The sequence below is a fragment of the Corvus moneduloides genome, chromosome 1 (assembly GCF_009650955.1).
Source record: "Corvus moneduloides isolate bCorMon1 chromosome 1, bCorMon1.pri, whole genome shotgun sequence".
Classification (NCBI taxonomy): domain Eukaryota; kingdom Metazoa; phylum Chordata; class Aves; order Passeriformes; family Corvidae; genus Corvus; species Corvus moneduloides.
The window spans coordinates 37623982-37646303 of NC_045476.1; the positions used below are offsets into that span (position 1 = coordinate 37623982).

Sequence of the window (22322 nt, forward strand, 5' to 3'; positions counted from 1 at the left end):
CCCCCTTTCAAAGCACAACCTTAAAATTGCTCCTTCGGGTACCTCACCAGGAGCAGAGCAGGAACATGGGTCTGTGAAGAGAAAGCCTGCAGCTCCCAGTCAGCCCAGTAACGCTTCATATCTCAGCCTCTCTGCAGGATGGTGCCCAAGGAGCGGAGCTGCTCTCCCCTGCAAACCACCAGAGTAAACAAGGTCTTAGCTTCTACAGCAGCAAGATCCCTAACAGCAAGGCTGCAGTGACACATTAGTCAAGAGACAGAGTTAAAAATAACCACTCAGAAGAGACACGTATTGTAAAAATACAATATTGCTTGAGATATTGGCCTCACGCAGATGAAATATTCTCTGCCACAAAACAGGCAAGGGCCTGCTTAAGCACTGAATCACTACTGATTTCATCAGCTACTTGTGTGCTGTGTTGCAATGTGACTTAAGCATGTGTGGGTTGATCCCAGCTGTGGGCTGGGGCTGAATGAAAAAAGAGCTGCCATCAAGTAAGATCCTAAGCAAAACACAGATGGGACAACAGCAAGAGGAACAAGGGCTGGGGAAGGAGTGTGTGGACTGACTTGTTCCTGCTTGCTAGCTCTGCTAGCTCCCCACTGTCCATCTCCTCTTTCTCCCTACAGCTCATCCTCAGCCATGAGCGTTTCCTCCTGCAGATAATGCTCTTCAGACAGAGCATCTCGGCTGGGCAGCACAGAGAGCTTGGCTCTCCTTTGCAGAAAGTGTAGCTGCTCCCGTCTGTCTGTGCCCCCCCACTCATAGGGACATGGCAGCAGCCCCCTTCCCTCTGCTCTCTTCCTGGTGGGTCTGGGGGCCTCAGTCATGTGTCTTGCCATGCCCCCCCCAAAATCCCCTGGTGCCGTCCTCAACTCCTGCTCCCAGCCTCCTTCCCTGATCAATGGCTTTCTAATAGAGCCTCTGTTCTCCTACTCCTCCTTTTGTAAATTTAAATCCTACTCACTAGTACTGCTGACGTCCTGCTGGCCCACCTCTTGACTCCCCCTCCCTGCTTCAAGTCCACTTCCCTCCAGTATAAAAGGCACATGCCCCCATCAGCTGCCCTGCTTGGAGCAGCGACTACCTGAGAAGCAGCTTTGGTGCACACAGGTGAGTGCCTTCCCCTATCTGCTTCAGCTCTTGTCCAGGTTATTTCTTGCTGAATTTCCTTTTTTCTTTTTGGGCTTTAGCCCAAAACGTTAACATACAGAGCTGTGCCCTGTGCTCAGTAACTTTGACCCAGTTTTTGTTAGCGAAGCAGACCGTGGCGAGGCAGGGTGTCTGACCCCGCGGGCAGAGCTGTGCCCTGCGGGGAGAGCACAGGCAGGACTCCGCAGCACTGCCTGCACCTCTCCTGGCTCTCGGCGCTGAAACGAGCCTGGTCCCGGGCCTGCGCTTGCTTGGGGTTTTATCCCTCGGTGGTGCTTCCAACGCTGCTTTCGAACAGGAGGGCTTTTCACGTTTGCGTCGCAGGGGGTGTACACAGCCGCTGATCTCAAGGAAGATGCTGGTCTAGGGTGTAAAGAGTTAATAGCACCTTGTCTTCCGAGGACAACCGTGGTAGGGTTATAGCTGATGGACCCGAAGCAGAGCTTGGGTTTGGTATGATAAGAGCCCCTGTGTGCCCAGAGGGAGAGCCAGGCTGGTCCCTGACTCCTTGTGAGACAGACCCATGGCAAGTTGTGATACTGCTGCTTCACTGTAACTTCATTTGTGGTTTTAACTTTCCCCTCTCATGTCGATTAAAGTTGCCAGACTGCTGCACAGATGTTGCTCAGCCAAAATTTAAAGACTATGCTTGGGCACCAAGCAGAAGTGGCAGGTTGATCAAATGACAGTGGCACTGAATTTTGCTGACCTCCAGGAGCAAAATTATTCCTGAAACTTTTCATTGTGTCAAGTTTTGTTGCAACTAGTCAGTTTTTAAAATTTTTATGATTATTTAATAGTTGAAAATGGAGGCACACAGCTTGACTCTGTGAGGTCTTGTTTTTTTCCAATTTTCCTTTTGGAAGAAATCTGCAGGTTTATGGGTTAAGGTAGGTCTGGACCTGAGGAGATCACAGACCATCTCTCAGCCACACGACTCTTGTGCGTGGGTAACCAGGCTTTTTGCTTAGTCACAAGATGGTGCTGGGTGTTAGAAATGCTCAGAGCAGCACCTCATAAACAGTACCATATAAACAGTGGTGTGACAATTAGGTGTAGGAAAAATTAGGGAGCATTAGAGATGCTGAGCCCCCTGATTATTTAGGGGTGGCATGTTACTTATTGAGGAGCAGTGGGAGCAATGTTCTTCACAGAAACACTGCCAAGACAAGGTATGAACAAAAAGTTCAATACATATCAATGCTATATAAAGTGGCTGCAGTGGCTGATTCAGGCACAGGACCAGCTGGTGGGTACTGAGACACAGCAGTGCTTAGGAAAAAGTGTGTGCTAAAAGCTTTTCCCTGTGTTTTTGTCTTTCATCAACAATGAACTGAAGGCAAGCTCTTTCTTTCTGTAACTCGGTTCCCAAAAAAAACCCAAGACACAAAACCAGGGAACAAGTAACCTGGAAAACCTATCAGCAGCCCTGTAAACACACCAGAGAGATGCCTCAAAACACCTTCTTTTTGTCTCACTGAACCTAAGGTTTTGCTAAAAATGGAGCAACAGGCGAGGTACCCCAGCTGAAACTGAAGGCAGAATCCATCCCATGTGGTTCTACACACTAAGATAATTTAGTCCTGATTGTCATGAGATATTCAAGTTAGAAAAAGTTAATCTGAAGTTCTGAAATCATGAGTTAAAATCACTTTCCTCTAAGCTGCCTGGTAAGCAACCGTCAGTGTGGGAAAAAGCCCTTGAGAAACATTCACTGAATACTAGGGGCGAAGGAGCTTTTGACTACATTTTTGTGAAAGACACACTCAACTTCTTCATGTGTTTTTGCTGTGTTGCCTGTTTGGTGTGTTTGGAAGCATCTTGCATCAAATATTTTCATTCCTGCTCTGCCTGTACTGAAGGCAGGCTAAGATTTTGGCAGCAACTGGGGAAAAATTCTGCATATATACAAAGAGAAGCCTCTGTATAGGCACAGCTGAGAGGATTTCCTACAGCCTCTGTGCCTATCTGTATCACTTACATGATGCTTAAGCAAATAGGCTCCTGCTCTATAGAGAGAGGCTCCAGGATGTCAGATGTGGAGACAGACCTTGCATGTCACAAGACAGACTATCCTGGCATGACAGCTGGGAGAGCTGCTGAGAGGAAGCTTGTACAAAATGCTGGAGACAGTGGTAACCAGAGCCTGGCTCCCTCCCCTTCCTGGATGCAATTTTCCCAGCTCAACACCTTCTGTTCTGCCCAGCCTATCCTGTGGGAATTGGGAGGGATTTCTCATTCTGTGGTATCTGGGTGCCTTTACAGGACTGGGACATACCAGTGGAAACTGTAACTGGAAATTGTAATTTTGCACACTGGCAAAAAACCAGTGTGATGGCACAGGAGGAGCATTGACATTCATATTGAAATGCATTTAGTTGTAAAAAGAGTGTGTAAAACACAAATTTTAGACACATTTTACAAGCAAGGAAAGTATGCTGGTGGTAGTGGCTAAAACACACTTTGGGGGCCAGTGCCCGTGGTCATACAGAGAGGCATACAGAATCAGCAGTGGGCTCAGGGCCAGGACTTGTGTGTCCTGTGAAGGCTTTCACTGCTGGAGAGAAAAAGTCTCCAGTTTTTATCTCAGTAGATGGCCCACTTCATAGCCTTTGCCTTCAAAGAGAAATGCCCAGGACATCCCCAGCATCAGTGTTCTGTAGAACTTAAGAGCATGAAATGGATCTGATGGGCAGGAACATACCATTACAGTTGACACATTCCTTCACCTTGAGAGCTTTAACTCACATGTGTTCCCCATGTTCACTCTTCTCCTTACAGCCTTCCCACCACTGCTCTGCCATGTGGCATCCAATCTCCTGGACACCACGTGCCCAGTGGTCCCCAAACCACTTAAAGCTGGTCACTGTCTATGTCCTGATGCTCTTGATGTCGCTCAGCTTTGCTTCGGGACAGAGCAGGCCATTTAAGCATCAGATAGACAACAGAAGTAAGTATGATTCTCACCTGACATGGTGACCCCACAGTCTCTGCTGCACTGAGGGATCAGGGCTGGGCTGTCAGGCAAAGTTCAACAGCAAATCATGCAGGTGTTTCTATGGTGAAACCTTGGTGTGAGGCCCTGTGCTTCCATTTGCACTTGTCAGTACATATACAGAACCTCATGTCCTTCTCACAGCCCTTAATTAGCCAAGGCAAATAGCATTATTTTTGATAAATATCAGAGAAGACACTAATGTGCAGAGGATAGACAAGAAAATGTAAAGTGATATACATCAAATATTTAAGCACCAAATTTTCAGCTGTGTTCTGTAGACCTACACAACTACTTCTATATAATAAATAGAAAGCAAGGGCCGGAAGCTTAAGTTCATGTTACAGACATCTTCAATTCTGTCTGGGACTGTGAGCTGTCTGAAAGTCCAAATACAAGTGGTTAAAGTATCTATCTCCAGAGATGCTGAGAAGAACCGAGGGTAGCCAGGTGAGGGTGATACCATGTATCCCAAGTTAAAACTAGCACACAGTCCTAAAGATTTTTCAGAAAATCTTATCAAGAAATCTCATCTTCCCCCAAGGAGCACAGGCTGATAATTGTAGGTGGAGTAGAAGAGAGGGGTTGTGGAGAGTAAGGTGTCTGGGCTCCCCATTAAAGAGGACTAGAGATGTTGGGAACCTCAGGTTTTAGGTAGACAGGTGAAAAACAAGGAAGTTTCTTGGGTCTTGTGGAGCAGGAAGGCTGTTAAACACTGTACTGAAAGATTTAAAAGATGTATATATGGAGAAATTTAAAGGCAAAGGGATTTTTTTCTCTGTTCAAGCATCAAAATTCACAAGGGAAAATCCTACTGCCTTGACTAAGACTTTCATGTGTCTGGGATGATATATAATGCACTTAAATTGTAATTTATTCCTGCTCTTGACAGTTGTCTAGCTCTGGAACAATTTGGCATTTCCTTAGGGTGGCATAATCTCCAGCATGTTTTAGAATTTCCCTGCTGCTATATCTTTAAATATACAGTCTTTAATATTTTAAAATATTCTTTTTAATATTACAGTCTTTTAATACAACTATAACTCCTCCCCACACCTGCTCCAAAACTGCACTAGACCCCAAAATAAGTAATGTGTCAGAGGTTTAAAAGAAAAAAAAGTCATCCATGAAAACAACTTCTTAAGTGAACAAGAATTAACTTTTCGTGTTTACCTCTCATGTAGGAACCCCCTCTGCAATCCAGTGGATTTGTTAGCCTGTAGAAATAGTGTACCTGGTACCTACTGCAGAAAATTTTGATGGGCCCTTTGGCTTATATTAGAAATGCAGGTTGCATCCCAGATGGATGAAAATTAATTTTGCATCTGAATCTTCTTCCTTTGGGCTCTATACATGGAAAGTAACCCTCAAAGGCACCAGTAAGCAGTGTGTCTGGCTGTGGCCTTTCCCTTTTTTTCCCCATGGGCTACAAGTAAGCTGTCTAACATCCTCAAGATGTTGAGGAAACGCTGCCTCCAAGTGCAGTGGTACATCCTCACTGACTGCTTTGAATTGCAGGTCCTGAGATCGACCCTTTTTGGTATGTGGGCCGTGGTGTTCGCCCCATCGGTCGCTTCGGGAAGAGGCAGCTGAGAAGCAGCCATGGCAGCCTGAGGCCTGTGAGCAGACACCTGGATTTCATCTTGAATGCTTTGTGGGAGCAAAAATTATTGGACACAGAGGACAATGACTGGTGATTTCTGTTCCCCAAGGTGGCAATTCAACCTCTGTTTTTTGAATTGTGCCCTCCCCTGCACCTCAGACCTACAGTTCTGCTTTTGCCTAGCAATCCCACGCTGCTCTTCTTTTCTGCTTCTCGTGCAAGTACCTTCAAAAAGAAACATGTTCAGGGTGCAGGTAAAAGACAATGCATGGACACTAGCACTGAGTGCCACCACAGCTTATAAAAATGTTTCTTCATTGTGCATCCCCATCAATCTCCTGATCCTGTTCGCTGCTAGGTTCACTGTTAGGTTTATCCAAAACCTACACGGCATTTGGGCTGGGATTTAAACTCTGCAGTGTTAAATGTATCATTTACATTTAAACCCTCCTGTCATATTTCAAGGTCAATGGCTGTTAATATGTAAAAATAAAAAGCAATGGCTGGAAGAAAGACAAAAGGCTCTTACCAATTTTTAATGTACCAGCATTAATGGCATGAAATGCTGGTTCTCTGTGTGTAGCTTTTATAGAGATTGTTAACATCCACTCCTAAGGATGTCTCCCTTCTGAAGTACCCACTGGCCCTTCATGATTCATCCTGTACTGCTGGAGGGATATTAATGAACAAAGAGGAGCTCCTATCAAAGATAAGTATTTTTTCCCTGCTGAAGAAAAAAACAATTGGCTAATTGAACTTCTTGGAGTAGTTTTGTGCCTACTGCATATAACCATGCACCATTATCCAAAAGGGGAAAGGGCCTGAATGAGTTGATTCCCTTTAAAACAATGTCTTTATTTCCAAGTACACTGTCTGAGCAAGCTAAACTCACTCTTTGAGGATCACAAGCCATGTACCATCGACTACATTAGTCCACATCAATAAGCCTGAAGATACAGCTCAATACCTATATTTATTCATGTTAATATAACTCTGTTGTATTACTTTTGTAAGAAGTGTTACTTACAATGTGTTTCATCTTGATTAATAACTGTTAGGAGGAATAATAGAGTTTAATCTATGATCTATATCCAAAAAAGATAATTTACAATTTAGGTAATAACAGATGGTTAAATCCAGGTCATGAATCATTCTGCAAAGGATAAACTTGAATGGACTTCCACTTCTAGTTGTGCTTTGTGAGAATTACTACTAAAATTGAATAATGGTTGAATTAACCATTGCAGACATTTTAATCCTTCTTTCTCTTTTTGCAAACGGACTGTCAGCAAGGGATGGGTTTTTACTATAATAAGGGAGTTACTACCATTTATAATACAAGAAAGCTGTTAACCCAAAGTGTTACTTAAAACACACTAATTTTACTGAATGCTTTAATGGTGGAGAAAATATGCTGATAAATATTTTGATTGGCATTCATTGCTAGGAAGTGTGAGACCGAGGTTATCGGCAGGGTTCTTGCTCAGTTTTTGTAGCAATCCCAGAGAGAGATCAAGAAATTCTGCCTGAGAAACTGTGCTTGAGATGGTATTTCACCCAACAGACTCAATGGTTTGAAGAACAGCATCCAATGTTCCTAACAGGATTCCTCCCACCCCAATCCTAGAGGAGGAGGTGTGAACCTGGCGTGCCCCCTTGCCCTCGGCAAACCCCGGCACCTCTGTGGAGATGCCCATGTCCTGGGTGTGACGGTGTCACTCGTGGACAGGCAGTGCATCAGCACTGTGTGTGGCTGTGGGTTCTGCACGCTTCTGGGCCAAAGTGCACACAAATCCAAACAACAGAGAAGAACTTTTTGGTTTTCTTTATGAATCAAGTAATTGAAAAGGCATTCTTTTCATAAATCGCTTTTACTCTTTTATAATTTCTCTTGACAATAATTCTTGGTGAGTATGCAGATAACAACAGCAAGGCAAGCTTAATATTCACTCAGACTTCATCAAATAGGTCATATAGTCTTCATTTTACCCATTAAAATATCTTCATTTATAAAAATTAATCTAAATATAAATATTAACACTAAAGATTGAAATCACTTGATGACAAAATAATTCTTTGTATGCTATAACATATGCTTTTATGATTTTTTTTAAAACAGTAAATTATATCTTTGCACGTATTTGGCACAATAAACATTTGTAAAAATTCAAATGCCTTAGAGCAGGTGGGATTTTTTTTTAAGTTTTTTTTTTTTTTTTGCAATGCCTACACAGTACACATTTGTCTGTCAAAGAAGACTGAATATTTTAACATTGTAACACAATAATAGTTGCTTTTCATGCCTCTTAAGGAAAACAACCTACTCCAAACTTTGTTGGCTTGTTTAAATCACACTAACAGAACAAAAAGCCAAAGAGTTATTCTATTAAAATTAGTCATTTCTGTATTGATATTACATACACAATATTAGTTATTATTTATTAGACGAATATGCAGACCAACCACCATTAATGACATTTGATAACACACATACCTGCATAAACCAGAACCTGGGAATGTATTGTATACATACACAAGAACAGTCAATGGAGGAGGAAACTGAGTAACAAAAAAAAATTACTAGGCATCCTACTCTGTTTAATCTCCTTTACTGGATTGCATATATAAATAAAATCTATTTGTTTTATATATATATTTATATATTAAACAGAGTGGGCCAAATTCTTCCCTCACATCTGTGCAAACCAATTTCAGAGAATTAGTATTTTGTGAGAGTAAAAGAAGGCCTAATTTCACCCAGAAATTTTCACCCAACACATTGGGTCAGATCTTGGGCAGATGGAAATTCTTTGAAGGGATGGAGTGACACTTACAAGTGGGAAGATGGTTTTATTTATTCCAAGGTTTCCTCACATGCAGCTGGACATCAGAGGACTGACAAGCTAGATGTCAAATGTGGATGGCAGATTTGCAACTGGCACTGTTGTTCCAATCAACCTATCCAGCCATTCCTTGTCTTCCTCACTCACGCCCCTAAATCCAGCCAAGTCAGGAAAGTTGCCCTGTTTTGCTTGTATTTGCCCAACCACAGACATTTCATGGCCTGGTGTCCCAGGGAACTGCTTTCCTGCTGCATGGCAGGTAATGTGTGGCACTCTGCTCATGGGTGTTCACTAGGAGCCCAGGGAAAGAAGGAATTCCCCTCCTTCCTGGCACCCACAGCTCTTGGGAGAGCTCACCACTCCTTAATGCTGAGGGGAAACTTGCCAGCCCATGCCTTCTTTTATAGCACATTTCACATCAACCCCATCTGCACTTGGGTACCTGCTCTGCAACTGGTGGGGAAGGTAAGGGATTCACTGGCTTATCACCTCCTCTGACTACCTTCTTTGTATTCTTCAGAGCAAAAAATACCACAAATTGGCAATGTTCTCCCACGAAAGGGTGAGAGGGACACCCTGTAAGCAGCATCCTCCCTCCTGGGCATCTGCCGAAGGGCCTTGTAGTTTGACTCGCCTGTTAACGGTCTCAAGAAATGAAAGAAGGAATATTTCTATTCACAATCCAATTCAGACTGGTCCAGTGGTAGAGGGGTGCATGTGGCACCAGCAACAGGCCCCAGCTATTCTCTAGGGACTCCAGACTAGTATAGGAACTGATGTCTGGGCTATATTTGCCTTCTTCTCAGAAACACCAGTGAATGTCAGAAAGGAATCTCTTGCAAGCTGCAGCCATCCTACAACTACTAGTCAGTCAGCAGAGATCTCATCCCCAATGCTTTCACTCCCTTTTTCCAATATTAAAGGTTTGGACAGAATTTATTCTGAACTACAGCATGGCTGGTCACCACCAAGTGGACAATGCTGCCAAGAAGAACGACACATACGAAGGTGTTGGTTTCTTTAACACTGTTCAGACTTTTCCAGACACTGGGATCATAAGTCAGCAGACATCTGGTCCACATGCGTGGCCACCAGTTTCTGATTCAGCATGACACCCCTGCTGCCTAGAGCAGTATCCCTAGCTCTGGAGGTGGAACATTCAATCTGAGAAATGTATTCTCAGTGAACAGAGAAGTCTTCCTCCTCCTACCAACCCTCCCAAGACCTCCACTGACTCCCTGGGGGCAGAGCAAGGTACACAGATTCTCCTCTCCCTCCAAGCAGCTGAAAAGCAGCACACACTGCACCGAGTTGTTCTTATTGCTTGACAAGACAGATGCCCACATGAATAGTAAGAGGCCAGAAAATAAGGATCACAGGTCTGCTTTGGCAGATTAATTGGCCTATAATTATGATTGATTGAGTGTACAAAAACATACTGCAGTTTAAAGACAACATACTTTAGTACAATCGATAGGGAGAAAAAGTGCATCTTAAAATGTGGAGCCTTGCTTTTGAAACACAGCATCCTGTCTAGAGTCCTCTGAGAACTTTAAGGCAGAGTTTCCTATAGCAGACCACAATGCTGAAGACTTGGACAGCTTTCTCAGTGAGGTATCCAAATGCAGCCCTATAACTGAGGCTCTGTGGGTTCTTGAGGGTCCATTTTCAGCTGGACATACACAATGGCTGTTAAGAAAAGGCACTCAAGTGTACAGCCTTAGGCAGTGTGTTATTGGCAGTAGGGAAGTGTAAGTTTAGTACATCACAGCAGATCCTATAGCAGGTTCCTAGAACAGAAAGGGACAGGAAAGAGAAAAATATGAGTGAAGGACTAAACAAGCCTGCTGAAGAACAGAGCCAGCCCTTCTCACCTCCCCACATATTTCCCACATATCCTGTGGCAGACTGCTTTGGGACAGCCAGCTTTTTTCCTTATCCTGCTATGGCTGCTGTAGAAGAAATGACTGACAGCTGTCCTGGGTGTCCTGAGTGAAGCCTCTTTGTTCAAACCCTGCAGAGCCAATGAATGATCCATCTACCCCTTAAATTCCACTTAGGTAACCTTTGAACATTTCTCAACAATTAGTGAAATTCAAGGTGACTCTCACCTGCCAAGTTACAATGTGCAGCAGGTTCTGTGAGGGTCTGGTTCAGAAGTCTGAAATGCAGGGGATGACAAATTTATTTATTCTTTAAAAAATAAGGGTAACACATTCCTGGAGACCTGGCAGCCAGGCTGCATTATCACAGGCTGAAATTCAGGAGCTGCTATTCTATGGTATATAATCAGACTTCTTCCAGGACCCTGGTCATATTTGTTCCTCATACTATCAAAAAAAAAGATTTCTGAAGATGCTGAAATACAGCTGCCTACACAGATAGTGCTATCTCTTTATTTAACAGCTTTTAACAGAGTTTTGAAAACATTTGTTTACCATTAAGTCCTTGGCAGTGCTTTTCCTTTCTTTAGTTCTTTGTGTTAGAGATCCTTGAAGCATGAAGTTTCTGTTAAATGTTCTGACAGTGGTTACTGGAGAACTATCTATTTTTTCACCTGGGTAAAATACAAAAGGGGAGATTTTTCACGTAAGAGATTGAAGCAGATACAAAAATACTTCTGAAGAGTCACAGCTTCTAGAGAGATAAAACTTCCCCTAAGATGTATGAGGAAAGCTGGATTTAATTTAAATTAAAAACAGCAGGCTGTGGTACTCCAAATTTATTAAAGTTTGAGGCCATGTCAATCAGTGGAATTACAAAAGAATAGTGCAGTGAACCAAGCCCTAGAATTGTCAGAGATAACGCACAGCAGAGTTAAAAAAACCCCAATAAAAATCCACAAAAAATCATAAAAGAAAAAACCCACTTGATATTATGAAGACATTTCACAGCCATTGTCTGACATACCAGGAACATTGCTGAGCCACTTCATATGGACTGAAATCAGCAAATATAGACATTAAAGAAGTGGTGAGTTGCGGAGGGCGGCAGCTGGCTTTTGGTAAATAAAACACTATGACCACTTGGGTCTCACAAAGTAAACCCCAGCCACGCTGGAGCAGCAGCACCCCTCTTGCAGGTTCAAGTATTCAACATTTCTCAGCCTTCTGCCTTTGCTCTTGTTTACTTGTCACTGTCACAACTTTCACTGAAGAGAAAGTGGTGATGCTTTTTAATGTGACAAAGGGGTATTTTACATAATGCAAGTACGTGGAAAATGAGGAGGATGGGACAGTCTATTAGTCTTTCTCTGTTCATTTCATAACTTAAACTTTTCCCTACTTTGCTAACCTGTACATTATATTGAATCTTATAAAGAGCATCTCTCTCTCTCTAATTCGTATAACAATTCAAGCGCACCTTTTATTGGTGGAGCTGGAAGTTTTCTCCTCTGCTGTCTTGATGTGTCTATTGTATGCATCTGTAAACAACACATATGCATTACTCAACTCCATTATAGAGAAAGAGGCAAGATTTCCCCAATGTATTTTTGAACATAATGTTCTGGCACCTGGTTTGTTTGCTTTTGATCCCGTTTCCTTGTCAGGCGAACACAGGGAGCCACGTTCAAGCCTGCAACAGTGAGAGCTGATATTCTGCTCTCAATATCTGAAATCTTCAAAGAAAATAAAAGAGAGAGACAGACAGATGGGGAGGGGGGAAAAGAAGTTTTAAAATTACTGTGGATGCCACTACTAAAATATAACCCTCCCCCAGTAAAATCCTCTTTAATAAGAAAATATAAACAGATGGCTAACTTCTTCAGCAATTCTGACACTTTCCTGCATTCTTTAGTCTTGACATTAAAAGGGGCTTAATTTGTTAGTAAAGATGGAGTAAAAGAACAATCCAACCTACCTTGTGACTCCAAGGAAGAGACATTTTACTCCTTTTGAGGAAAAAAAGAAAGGAGCACAGAAAACCTGCATCTGCTATCTCCCAATTACCTTTAGCTGCATAATCCCAAATTCATTCAAGCTGTGTTTTTAAAAGGCTACATTCAAAGAATGACTTTGTGGGACACATTTCGTAACTCAAAATTATTTTAATACACACACAAAGTACATCCTCTGTCACAAAATCTAAACATTTGATCATAAGTATTTATAGTGCAAATGTATATGCATATTAAATACAAGCATGCATTAATGCAGGCACAGACTATATAAAAATACTGAATGGAAAACAAATTGCCAGGGGAAAGTAGTCTGATATTGAGAGTAGTGGAAACAAGTGTTGACAAAGAGAAAGAAGAGTCAGGGAAGTCAGACATAGAACCCAGCTCCTGATTCACAATGACACCTGAAACCACAATTGGCTTCACTTTGCAGAAGATCTTCCACTGGCTTCCTTGCATAGCTTAGGCCTCTTTCCTTCTCCCTGTCACTCCCATTAGCAGATTTACGCTAAGATAATGACTAAAGCCAACAAAACACAACTGCCAGTTTGCCAAGTAGTGCTGATGCCTTGAGAGGCCTCCTAGACACAGAGACTAGACAGGAGTAAGGGACTAAGGTAGGTATTTATTTGAAAGGCCTTCAAAGGTACCCCCTGGGGGCCAGAGGCCATTGCCAAGATGGACCCCGAGATGGACGACAGGTCACGAGTTCTTCACACTTTCATAGGTTTGGTTCATTTGCATAGCAGGATTAATTCTCCAATTAAAGCTTCAGTTTAATGATGTAATTCCCCTCAGCTTTCCCCCCCTTAGAGGCTCTTTGGTTTATACTTTTTGGGCCTAGGATGGTCTGGCTGTCCTTGGAGAGCAGGCCCAGAGAGGCTTTGTTATGTCTACCTAGCACGAGAGAGCAGAAATTACCAGGCTACAAGAAACTTCAGAGTCACACACTAAGCAGTACGTAATTTGAAAAATATAAAAGTTAAAACCTAAGGTTTTAACTAATCAGTGCAACAATGCATTTCTGACATCAGAGACATGTCAGGCTCTCAGATCTTTGCTCAGTCCTGAGTTGAGCATGCTTCCGCTGAGTAAAATCACCAGGTACTTCCCATTAAACCCTGACACAGGCAGGTCAGGGTGTCTTGCTGGGTACAGACTGGGCAGTGAACTGAAAGCCATGTCAGCCCCTTGAGCTCTGGCAATGTTATCTTGTTCAGCTTTTAGCACCAGATCACAACGTGCTCTGAGCCCCAGCCTTTCTGGAGCCCGCTAGATCACAGTGCCCAAGATTTCTTGCCTTTGGCTTGGATATGTGCTGCTTAGCACCTAAATCCCACGGCAGGCATGCAAGCCCTAGGCTAGGTGCTTGGCTCAGCCTCTGGCTGCCATTGGCCTTTGTTGGTAGAAAGCTGCCAACACTGGCATCTTTTGGGAAGTGCTTTACAAGCTGCTGATTAGATAAACTGCCTCAGACACTATTTGCAGTCTGACCAGGCCCACACACACGACACAGAGCGCACCATGGGAGCTGCTTGGCAGCAAGGAGCAGTCCAGCATTAGTATTGCAGTAAGAGGCTGCTGTGCTCCCATGTCCAAAACCAAGCTGAGGGAAGAAACAAACAGATATAGTACATCTGGCTGGGCTGAGCTACACAGCTCAGTTATGCTCTGCTCAGCTTGTGTGATGCTGTCAGCATCCTTAGATCATCAGACTACGGCAGTACAAAAGAATATTCAAAGTGTGCACGCTGAGGTGGGTGTTAGGCAAGGCAGTGCAAAACCTGCAGATGGGGAGGAGCTGCTGTCCTCACCTGAAGCTCTGCATGATGAACCTGGGCAGCTGCTGTGGCCACCTGATCCTCCAGATCGGCCAGCTCAGATTCCTCAGTAACACTGTTGATCTTGCGTGCGGCATCTTCCAGGTTGGTCAGCTGCCCCTCCAGCCCATACACTGTGCTGGCTGTCAGGTACACCTGCAGGGCCAAGGCAGGGACAAGTGTCAGTGGCTTCTGGTTTGTGGGCATGCAGGTTTGAGCAGACTGCATTTTCCATCATACCTGCAAACTTCCCGGCTTGCTAGCCCACCACAGGGAGATTTACCTGGCAGATGAAAGTTGTGGGGAAATAATCGGAAAAACACACATCCACAAAGAGAAGGGACGAACAAGGTGACTGCATTACAGATTTCATAGGTGCTACAATGGTACAAACCAGATTTGTTCCAGATTGATCGGCAAAGAAGAAAGTTGAAAAGTTGGCTTTTTTGTTATTGATATTCAATCGCATAAAGGGAAGTCAACAGATTATGCTTCATATAAATCTGTGTTTCTTTAAACCCACTTAGATGCCTTCTGGCAGTAAAAACTGCATGCATAACTGCTCAGCAGCAAATAGTTATTAACTTCCTATGGAGTAAATGTGCTTATATGTATAACGATTTTCCATCCCATCCTGCTCTCACCCAAATATACAACAGGCAAAACCTTCCCACCTCCTGGGCCTTTGAGTGAACGTGTGGAGGATCAACAGGCTTATTTGGGCTACATAAGAGGGAATTACTGATGTTATAATTCAGAGTTCTTCCCTAAAAATGAACAACTCTTACTATTTTGGCCCACCTCTGGTATCTATAAATACAGCTAAAGGTTTCATTTCCCATTCAGCTCCTCAGAGCAGTAATTAGTGATACACTGTGTTTTATTGTTTCTTTTATTTCACAAAACACCCTAAGGTACACAGCTGGATGGAGGTCACTGGTTTACAGAAAAGGGTAATTTTCAAGCATTAGCTTTTGACATCTGTGCTTAAAAGTGTGCAGAACCACATGAAAATGCTGCACTTTCTGCCTATTTACTTGTTAGCCAAGAGACTTGTTTCCATGAGGCTGGTAACAGCACAGTGGCAATGAAATATATATTCTGATTTCCCCATTGTAATAGCAGTAAAGACCATGTTGCTACAAACCCAGCATGAAGTAAACATGGCTGTGGCCGACTCCATGGTTCAAGGGACAAGCAAACAGGATCTGAAGCAGATCCTTGAGCCAATACCTTCATTTTATACGTCTTCCACTCCAGTCATTATATCTGCCCACAATTCCTGGATCATTCATACCTCTTTGACATAAGAGGTATTAAAATAATTTATGGCAATATTCTGACTTTATGGATCAAAATGGTGGAGAATGGCCAAATCAAGATGTGTTTACTTTTTATTATTTTTCTACTTCATTAGTGTTTCTTAATTGTTTGCAATAGTTTTCTTTTTTCTTTGTGTCAGTTGTAGATAGGTTTTTTTCATGCTTGTGACTTTGCTAAGAAACAAAATCACTACATCTATACAAATTGCATCTTGTAAGAACACATTCTAACTGCAGGCATGAAATCTTTGAAAAACATACCTAGAAGAAGTAAGTGATCTGTTGTAACATCTTTGCTGAAGTACCTGGAGACACGGGTGGTCCATAAAGTTAACATGATGATTTAAATAGAAATGCTCCTGTTTTTGTGGGGTTTAATTATTCCTTCCATTTGTTTAAATGATACACTTTTTAAGTATGACATACCACAGCCAGTTCAGATTAAAAGGTGATTTTTTTAGATTTCCCTGTCACATCTAAAAGCTTAGAGAAAGAAGAAATAGGACATTTTGAACAGAAGCATCTTTAGAAAGTTAAAGAAAAGATGCATTTAAGTGCTGTGGCAAAAAACTGCACAGTAAGATGTCCTTTCGAAGAGGTGAAAAATATATATCAAGAAAATGTGACTTGGAAAAATGTGAGAAAGGAAGTTCATCAATTTTTCCATAACTCAATCAGCCCCTACATTTGTGAAATGTTAATGAACATTTTCCAGCTGGATCTGAAGAAAATATTTTTCTAAAGAATATTCTCTTTACCTGAACAATTGTTACACTTCCAAACAGCAATGGTGTCCTTGCAGGCCTCCCCTAAATGATGCCCTTATTCATACATTCACATTTAGATTGTGGAGACTTATTTGACCATCATTTAGGTATGTACAGCTTCCACAAAACCCCAACATTTTGCTGTTACAGATGGCCCTACGTTCTCCACACTGCTGCATGCACAGTCCTCAAAAGGCTAGAGAGAGCAAAAATGAACAAAGTGTTTATAAACACCCAAATCCTCTTGCAGAAGCTGCTGCAAAGAGCCTGTGGCTCATGTAAATATGGCCCCAACTCCAATGGGAAAAGTTATAGTTTCCTGGATTTCTAAATGCTCTTTACCATGGACTGAAATGGTGAAATCTTAAAACTGTGAAATTTTTGCCACCTACTTCATGTCCTGTGACAGAGGGACAGAGAAAGATATACTGTGGGGACACAGCAAGGCTGAGCTGGGTATCTTGTGAATTCTGCAGAGAACTGGGAGAAGATAAACCAGAAATGCTGCAGTGAGGGCGATGACAAAGCAAGAAATGCTCTGCCTCTGTGCCCAGTGTCTGCTCAGTGAGAAATTCTTGGCCCAAATGAATGATTGGAGGCCACAGCACCACAGATGCCAAAGCTCCACACTGCTGGGAGGGATCAGAAGAGTGCAATTGGGGAAAAAAACCCATGCACCTTAGGTAGTTTACAACACAGTTCTCCAAAAAAAATCCAGTGGGAGCAGATTTCCCCAAATTGCTCTCTGTCTTGCAGAATTTCTCAGTTCTTCTGAAGATGTGGTCCAGCCTGGACTTGGATTTTTATTCCGTATTCATTTTCCTACCAGATGAATTCTGTGGTGTTTGGAGCTAGAACACTTTAGTATTTCAGAGAGAGAGTCCGGTGCCAGGACTGGCTTTTAGTGCCATAGGGTATCTTCCACTCAGTTCTTAGCCTGAAGCTGCTATGGAAATGTGTTTTTGTGGAGGAAACTGATTTTATCTCCTAAGAGGAGATTCTGTCTGTAAATTTTCTGTAGCTAAAGGAAACCAGGATTTGTTTTCTTGAATTGATCAGGATGTTATAATGGGACAGTGAAGATTCCTATGAGATCTTTAAGAGCTCCTAATGAAGGGACAGATCACTGAAATGTAATCACTTAAATGTGGAAGGAAGAGAAAATCGAAAGTTTCAGGTGTACCAACTCCATTAAGTGGATTCACAAAAATTTCCAATGGGTAGTGACTTCCCTCTATGATTCAGCATTGCACTTTCTCCTGCAGATGACAGGTACTCATGAAAAAAGACAGATGATTTTCTGATTTTTTTGGACATGGACAAACAAATGTTTGTTTAATTCAGATTCTCCAGCCTGCTCTTTCTAGCAGTGCAGGAGGCAGCTCCAGCTCCCTGGGTGCTCAGCACGGTGTACTGGGGATGTGTGGGGGGAGGAAGAGCTTCTCCACTTCTCTGTGTGACTGGGAACATGCTTTCCCCACCTGCCCTTGTAGTGATGAGGCTGTGCTGAGACTGGGAGATGTGTGGTTTCAGCCAGGCATGGCATAGCCACACAGCCACAAGGGTTTGGAGGGTATAAGTGAGCTTTTGAGATAGAGTTTCTAAATTTAGTTGTAAACCTCAAAGCATCCAACTCCCCTCCCCTCAATATTTTAAAGTACTGACAAAAAAACCCCCACCAACACAGCTAAGCACTGCTGAAACACAATTTTTTCTTCTGTTTGTATATTTGTTTATAAACCCCAAATTAATTTTGAACATCCACTGATGCTGCCCATGTGCTTTCCCTTTTGAATTGGTGCACACTCACAGGGGCACTCACTCACATGTGACTCTTTCACACACTGATTTCTGTCCTTACATTTTCTTCCAGGGTGGTGAGCTGCTCATCGAGTCTGACGGGATCTGTGCCCAGCGGGAGGGTTCCTCTCCCTCTGTCCTGACTGTCATCTGGGAAATCGCAGGCATCGCTGGATTCTGCTATCAGTTCTTCAGTGGCGTTGATGACTTTCAGGACTTCTGTAGATATGTTGCAGAGAGAGACAGCAGAGTACTTCTATTTTGTTACAAGAACAGACAGAGAAAACAACAGCATTAAATTAGCACAGAGGGGTAAGATATAAATCACCTTCTATCAGCCACAGCTTCAGCCATGCTAAAACCATATCCATGGCCATGTGCTGCAAACAGACCATGGCAAGAACCAAGTAATGGCATTGGAGTTTACTTATCTTTTCCTCCCTCCCCTTTCCACATACCCACAGTGCTACAGCATGCAGAATAACATACACATGCAATTCTACAACACAATTCTACTGGAGGTATGGTCCAAATCTTATCCAAAAGGAGCACACAGATATCCAGCTTTAAACTCTAAGTGAGCTACATAAAGCTGATTTTGCAAAAGTGTTTTAAACATGTTTTAAAACACAATTTTCCTTTTTGGATACTGGCAAAGAGATGTGCAATCATGTATGTCTATATCCACAGGAGCCGTTTCACTGCAGATGCAAACGTGGGAAAGCAATCTTCAGTAGCCCTGTAAGGATAGCATTTTACTAAAATTCTTACTATGAATTAAATGATCACCAAAAAAAAAAAAAGATTGAGCTATAAGTGTGCAAACACTCATATCCTTTTATTTTAAATTTCAGTTTACCTGTTTTTTTAATACGGACTAAATTATATCAGATACCAAGGAAAAGCATGCAGTTTTATCAACTTTTTAAAAACAACTGAAAACCTTTCTAGCAGTATTCCTTACTTTTAATTTGTAATTAACTGTCCTGATTCTTATGATTCTCACATAGCTTTAAGCTTCAGGACAACTCCTCTGATGGAGGAATAAAATTTCACCTGATGTACCTTCAAGCACCAAGCTCAACATCCAAACTATACAGCTTGAAGATTGAGCCAAAGCTTGTTGAAGCCAATAAAAATGCTGTCACTGAATATATATGCAATACCTTTAATGGTGCTTTGCCTAAAAGAAAGTGTGAAAAATTTTAGACCAAAATTTAATTAATTCCTCAAATCTGCAAATACTTACGCATGTGAATTAGGGGCTCACCTGTCTGTAAATATTCTCACAAACAAAATATCTGTGGATCAATACTGAGGAAACGGACAGTCTTTGGATTCTATACAGTAAATTCTATGGTACAGGAGAGTATAACAGATTAAAAATGTATAAAGGCAGGATATAGGAGAAATACTGTTCTTCTGATTCCCATAAATTCTGATGGGTTAACTGGAAACCTACTTCCATTATCTCTTTCCTTTAATCAGATGTCCATTCTTATGTTAGATAAGACTTTTACTGAAAAGCTACATTTTTAGCAATACATACTCAATTGTTGAGTATCAATACATTAAGGCATCTTTAGCACTGTTACTCCTCTGAATTACAAGAAATAATTAGAATGAGAGATTCAAGAGAAGAAGAACAAAGCAAATACATTATGCTGCAGCACTCAGATCTTTAGCTTGTTAGGACAGCCAACACAGCCCCAAACAAGCAGGCCTGGGACTCTCTTACTGAGAACAAATACTTGAACCCCATGAATAGCCTACTGGTTTTTTCCATTTATTTTCACAAGTGCCAATTAGGTTAAAAACAGATCAATAATTTTATAGGAAAGAAGAGACAAATCAATGCTACTTTCTTTTATTATTTGCTTCCACAAGTACCTAGTCCTTATATTCTGTGAGTAGTGAACAAAAAAGGATGAAGGCCAGACACTACATATTCTTCATCATATTCACTGATGTATGTTCTCCATTTCAAGAACTGTAGCCTCACTTTAGTGTCATTATTTCTTAAGTTTTTTTTATTATCCTTTGTAGTTAATGATGAATTTCAAAAAAAGATTAAATTGAACTAGAAAAAGTTATTTTTATACCACAATAGGAGAATCCATATTGGCATTTTTCACAGACCAATTACTATAAAATAATTTTTCTGTTTTCCAGGTAAAGTGGTCTGTGATAGAAATCTTTGTGAAATCAAGATTTTGAGTGAAAAATACCCTAGCTTCTCAATAGGTAATGGCTAGGGGAAAAGAAGTTCAACAGGAGAGAAAAGAGAAGAGAAGAGAAGAGAAGAGAAGAGAAGAGAAGAGAAGAGAAGAGAAGAGAAGAGAAGAGAAGAGAAGAGAAGAGAAGAGAAGAGAAGAGAAGATCTTTTCATTTGGAAGATGACGAATGATCGCCTAGTCCAGCTACCTGACTAGTTCAGGGATGACCAAAAGTTGAAGCATGTTGTTAAGGACATTGTCCAAATGGCTCTTACACACTGACAGGGTTGGGCATTGACCACCTCTCTAGGAAGCCAATGTTTGAGCAACCCCACAGCAAAGGAATGCTTCCTAATGTCCAATCTAATCCTCCGTATGTGCAGAAATGTGATTTGTAAAAAACTGGATACTTAGTTAATGGTTTTCCATATGTTTTACCCTCCTTCTGAGCAACTGTCAAACACTGTTAAAACAGCTCATGTTCCAAAATGGTCAGTTTGTAAATATAGTGAGGTGCTCTAGATATAAGTATTTAACATGTGTAATGGGAAGAACCCAAAATAAATTAAAAAAATAATAATAAAAGAAGAAAGTGTGTTGCAGGGTTTTTGTGCTTCACAAACCTCTCCCCTCCCCAACCACCCATGTCAAACTTAGGATTTACAAGATCATATAAAAATCACCTAAAATTCACAGACACACACACATCAAGATTACCCTGGTAGGTGGATTTCAAATTGCTCTAAACACCTCTTGGTTGTCTAATTTATCTTGCCCTTGCCAGAAAGTCATTGTTTACACCTCTAAGTGATTCACAGAGACAGCTGTTATGCCGTGACGCAGGCTCTGTCTTGTCAAGTGAGTCAAAGAACTAATATGGATGTGGTAGATGTCTGGTACAAATATCTAGCACAGGAAAGCTAAGTGCAACCATTCTTCTTGAAACCCTGGGATGCATCCTGATTTCAACTGTGCTACCCTACTTCTGAATCAACACCACTGCTTCCAAATCAAATCCATGCAGCAGACCCAAGTATGAGTGTTTCTACTAGTTGTGAGAACCGTATTTTTTACTGAACTTGAGACTAAGCGTTTAATGGAATCAGGAAAACATGCATTTATCCTTTTTATGATAATTAATATCCATGGTCACAAATATGTTAAAGATAAGTCAAAAGAACATGCTCTATTTCTCTGAGTTCTTTGTGGTTGAGTCTTAACACCAATGAAATGCTAAAAATGTGCGTGTATACAAGCATACACACATACATGTATGCACTGAATATAACAAATATCCTGTAAAACTTCTTTACTGTCATTTCTGTTTGTCAGATGGAAAGTATTCCTGTTTTGAGAAGATTATGTTTCAGTGGTCTAAGATACCTCTTGCTGACTGTTAGCCACTTCCTCGTCCTTCTGCTGTCTCTCTTTCCTTTCCCTGTTGATGCTGACAATATTTCCTGTGTTGTTTAACTCAAGCATGCTACACTTGGAAGATGTTTTATAGACCATTATTTGCATTCTTGCACAAGTAACAGAAGGAAAACAGGATGATAAAACTGAAGCAGTATTAAGTATCCAAACTGCTTAGAGCAGGTGAGCTTTAAGTCTTTGTATGCATCTCAGCAGCTTGTGACATTTTCACATCCTTTCCTTTCCATGAACATTATTGCTTTTATTTTTGATGCTCTTAAAGTAGTTAAGTTCTCTATCACCAGCACTATTATTTTCTGCCCATTGTACTCAGCCATTAGCATTTTCTTTTTTTCTGCCACTATGATGTCATTAGGCTCTTTTAAACTGGCATGGGAGGGAGTGACATGCAATTCAACAGAGAACAGTGACATCAACAGCTAGATCAAGAAGTAGAGCAAGAACACCTTTCCATCACTAGCAGTCCTGG

General features: G+C 41.7%; 2 protein-coding genes across 8 annotated transcripts in view; one reads left to right on the forward strand and one right to left on the reverse strand.

The window, feature by feature from the left end:
• The first annotated feature begins 1003 nt into the window (after positions 1–1003).
• On the forward strand, positions 1004–6359 carry PRLH (prolactin releasing hormone). Its single transcript, XM_032117255.1, has 3 exons — positions 1004–1113; positions 3934–4102; positions 5666–6359. Exons 2-3 carry the CDS (start codon positions 3955–3957, stop codon positions 5842–5844), a joined length of 327 nt encoding a protein of 108 aa, XP_031973146.1. The 5' UTR covers positions 1004–1113; positions 3934–3954; the 3' UTR covers positions 5845–6359.
• A 1201-nt stretch (positions 6360–7560) lies between these two features.
• MYRIP (myosin VIIA and Rab interacting protein) overlaps positions 7561–22322 on the reverse strand; it is a 213203-nt gene continuing 198441 nt past the window's right edge. For 6 of the 7 annotated variants that reach the window (XM_032106168.1, XM_032106149.1, XM_032106123.1 and 3 more), the window contains 6 exons: positions 18265–18459; positions 14309–14470; positions 12108–12212; positions 11957–12017; positions 11032–11150; positions 7561–10383 (listed from right to left, as the gene is read on the reverse strand). In XM_032106168.1, coding sequence (XP_031962059.1) covers positions 10351–10383; positions 11032–11150; positions 11957–12017; positions 12108–12212; positions 14309–14470; positions 18265–18459 — 675 coding nt within the window. In that variant the 3' untranslated portion in view covers positions 7561–10350. The remainder of the gene's footprint in view (positions 10384–11031; positions 11151–11956; positions 12018–12107; positions 12213–14308; positions 14471–18264; positions 18460–22322) is intronic. The other variant, XM_032106158.1, reaches the window with a different exon arrangement.